The sequence below is a fragment of the Galeopterus variegatus genome, unplaced genomic scaffold, assembly GCF_000696425.1.
Source record: "Galeopterus variegatus unplaced genomic scaffold, G_variegatus-3.0.2 Scaffold1507, whole genome shotgun sequence".
Lineage (NCBI taxonomy): Eukaryota > Metazoa > Chordata > Mammalia > Dermoptera > Cynocephalidae > Galeopterus > Galeopterus variegatus.
Window position 1 is genome coordinate 352,491 of NW_007727618.1, and position 3,917 is coordinate 356,407.

Here is a 3,917-nt window from a genome sequence, read left to right on the forward strand (position 1 = left end):
TTTTTTTAATCTTCTTTTGGCAGCTTGCTGGCACGGGGATCCGGATCTGTGACCCTGGTGTACAAGGCTGTGCTTTAACCAACTGAGCTAACAGGCCAGCCCTTGAATTCTTGTTATTCTAATAACTGGTGTAGATAAAGATGGAAATACTGCTCAAACAGTCTCTGCCCAGTAAGTAGACCCATAAAAGTAAAGAAATCCAAGTCTGGAAGCTCTTTCTGATTCCTTTCCTTAATGTTCTAGAATTGAAATTTTTTTCTCTGCTTATGAATCAGCTTATGTATATCCATTCCTTCAACCATTTATTGAAAAACTACAGTGCAAGATGCCAAGGATACCCAGATGGGCAAAGTCCTTGTCCTCAAGTAGCCAGACTTCATTATTTACCTAAACTTAAAACACATTTCTGGTAAGATGGCTTACCTTGTCTTTTAGCTTGTAGTTCTGTGAGAACCTTTTCTTTCACAGATTTAATAGCTGCTTCAGTGGCCTGAGCAATAGCATTTTCTATTAGTGTTTCACGGGCTTTATCAAAACGTGGTTGAACAACTTTGGCATAGTCAACTACCTGCAAAGAATATTTGAGAAAATCAACATAAGCACCTGTTACTGTGAGTATTAAACACACTATTCATTTACCTGTGTACATCTATATATATCTATATCTCTATGTATATTCCAAAAAATATTTGTACTGCTTGAGGTATCTTTGTAGTTATGTTCAAAATTCACTGATTTTTGAGATATGTAGTATACATATGTTCAGGTTACATATATCTTTTGGCTTAAACAGCAGAAATTAAAACACATACATTTTTTNGTTCAAAATTCACTGATTTTTGAGATATGTAGTATACATATGTTCAGGTTACATATATCTTTTGGCTTAAACAGCAGAAATTAAAACACATACATTTTTTTAAAAATCAAATTTGTATGTATAATTTACATACAATAAAAAGCACCCATTTTAAGTACACAGTTTAATGAGTTTTTACAAATGTATACATATATCAACAACTACAACTGAGACACAGAACTTTTATATTACCCCCAAAAGTTCCTTTTATGCTCCTTTGTAGTCCATCCCTTCCTTACCCCTCCCCCAGATTTCATTTCTGGCCCCTGGCAACCACTTTCTATTTTTTGTCACTATGGATTAGCTTTGCCTTTTTTAGAATTTCTTGTAAGTGGAATTATACTGTATGTAATCTTTTTCAAGCTGTTCCTCCTTAGCAGAATGTTTTGAGTTTCATCAGTGTTATTGCAGATATCCTTTTTCTGGTTGAGTAGTATTTTATTAAATGAATACACCACAGTTTTTTATACATTCATCAGCTGATGGACATTTGGGTTGTATCCAGGTTTTGGCTGTCATGAATGAAGCAGTGATGAAAATTTGTACAGAAGTCCTTTTGTGGACATGTGTTTCCATTTCTCTTGGGTAAATACCTACAAGTAGAATTACTAGGTCATATGGTAAGTGTATATTTGATGATATGATAAACCACCAAACTGTTTCCAAAGTGGTTGAACTATTTTACATCCCTACCAGCAATGTATGAAAGTTGGAGTTACTCTGAATCTTCACCAATGCTTTGTTTTGTGAATCTTTCAAATTTTAGCCATTCTAGTGGATGTGATGAAGTATCTCATTAAAGTCTAAATTTACATTTCCCTGCTTCAGGTCAAGATGGCAGAATAGACAGTCCCTAGCATCACTGTCTCCCACAAATCAACCAATTTACAAGTATTAGAAAGCAACGACAGCCAAGCTGGGGCCACTAGAGCTCAGGAGAAGAGGAGGAGAGACCTACAGAGTGCACGAAGGCGGGAGAAGCCACAATAACAGAAAGAAAATCTGCTCTGACCTTTTTGAGCCCTGGCTGCTTCTAGGCTGGAGCTGCTGAGTGCACAGAGCAGGAGCCAGCAAAAGCTGCAGCTGTGCCTTTCAGATGAAGTTGCTTGGAGGCAGCAGTGGAGAGAGGGTCTTGGTGGCCCCCAGGCCAGCAAGACGACTAATAAGGTTCCTGTGGACCCACATAAGGGTGAGGAGCCACAAAAACTGAAAAAAAAGAGCCACTCAGGCTGGTGAGTCATCACAAGGGACCAGTGCATGGCCTGTCCCATGGAAAGTGTTTGCAGCACAGGCAGTGGGGGAAAAGGCACACAGCAAGGAAAGCTGATCTGCACCCCTATCAGCGAAGGACCACTCAGAGGAGACTGGTCAGGAGTATAGAACTGCATGGGGTGCAGTTTGCTGAAAAGACTCAGGCCCAGAGTCTGATGAAAAGACTCAGACCCAGACCCGTGTTTCTACACAAACCAGGCACATCGGATTCCACTAAACCTCGAAGTACTATAAAGTCAAGCATTAAAACCTGAGCTGTACAAAAAGCCTTCCCCAGGGAATCAACAGCAATGCAACACTTTAGCTCAACCACAGAGCTCAAGTACTGGTCCCCACAGGAAGTTTCCCCACGTTAGAAGTAAGCAAAGGACAACAAATTAGTTCCGGCACAGAGTTTAAGTGGTAGGAACAGCAAATAATCCAACACAGAACTGAAAGAAAAAACAGAGTACGCACAACCAGAGACAAAGTTTGATATTAACTAGTAAAGGCTTCATTTCACCAAAGAACACCTGTAACACCTAGAAGGACCAGAAGTCCCCTGGGCTACCAAGCCAAAAAGCAGGGACAACCAGGCATGGAGCCAGAGACTGGACCCTCCACCCAGAAGCAGTCACACTGCCAGTGCCCTGGGGCCTGCCCAGGGTCCAGAGGCTTGGATCTGGGGACCAGACCGTTCTCCCACAACCAGGCATACTGCCAGCACCATGGGGCCTGCCCAGGGTCCTGAGGCATGCATCTGGGGACTGGACCCTCCACCCACAACCAGGCATATTGCCAGCCCCACCACCAACTAGGTAAGGAGCATGCCAAAAACACCACCTCCATGTGGGTGGCCCACCACAGCTACCACAATAACCACGGCTGCCGCAAAAGCGGGTAGATGCCACAACCACCGTGCAAATGGCCTGCTGGCCACTGGAGTGCATTGACACAAGGAGAGTCAACAGCAGAGACCAAAGAAAAGAAGAGGATGTCTCTTTCCACAAAGTTCATTCTAGAGTGATAGAAGAAGTATCCACTCTACGATAATATTGGGGGACCTGAACACACCTCTCAGCATTTGACAGATCATCTAGGCAACAAATCAACAGAGTAACCATTACTCTTTCAGCAGGAGAGAAGAAATCTAGGGTAATTAGATGGGGGAGGGGGGAGGAAGAGGGAGATGGGGAGAGATTGGACAAGGGGCATAAAGAATAATTATGATTTGTAACAATATATATGCTAGTAATATTGATTTGATCAATATATGTCAATGTTGAACCCCAAAAATATGTATAATCAATTATGATTCAATAAAATTTTTTTTTAAATTTACATTTCCCCAGTCACTAATAATTTTGAACTTCTTTTTATGTGCTTATTGGTCATTCACTTTTCTTTTTAAGCATATGTTCAACTTTTGCTTCTTTTAAACACTGAGTTAGAATTCTTTATATGTTCTGAATGTAAGTCCTTTGTCAGGTAGACAATAGACTTAATACTGAATGTTGGAATCTTAGAAGTAGATTTCTATATGTCTTTTTAGTTTAATGATATTTCTAGATCTCAAGACTCCATTCTGCTTTTCCTTCAATATGCTTATATGGCTTTATCTGTGCCAATAAATGTATATCTACATAATCATTTTTTAATGGGTGAACAGTATTTCATTAGATGAATAAATTACAAGTTATTTTACTAAAATACCAATAATGTATAGTTAGGTATACTCGTTTTTGTTATTATAAGCTAGGTTATGATGAATACAATTATGTACATGTCTTTAATAGTTTTTTTTAGG

At 39.9% G+C, this 3,917-nt stretch overlaps 1 protein-coding gene across 1 annotated transcript in view; it reads right to left on the minus strand.

The window, feature by feature from the left end:
- AK9 (adenylate kinase 9) overlaps positions 1 to 3,917 on the minus strand; it is a 129,285-nt gene that overhangs the window by 91,210 nt on the left and 34,158 nt on the right. Inside the window, exon 11 of the mRNA XM_008577430.1 lies at positions 424 to 609. Within this exon, the coding sequence (XP_008575652.1) occupies positions 424 to 609 (186 nt within the window). The remainder of the gene's footprint in view (positions 1 to 423; positions 610 to 3,917) is intronic.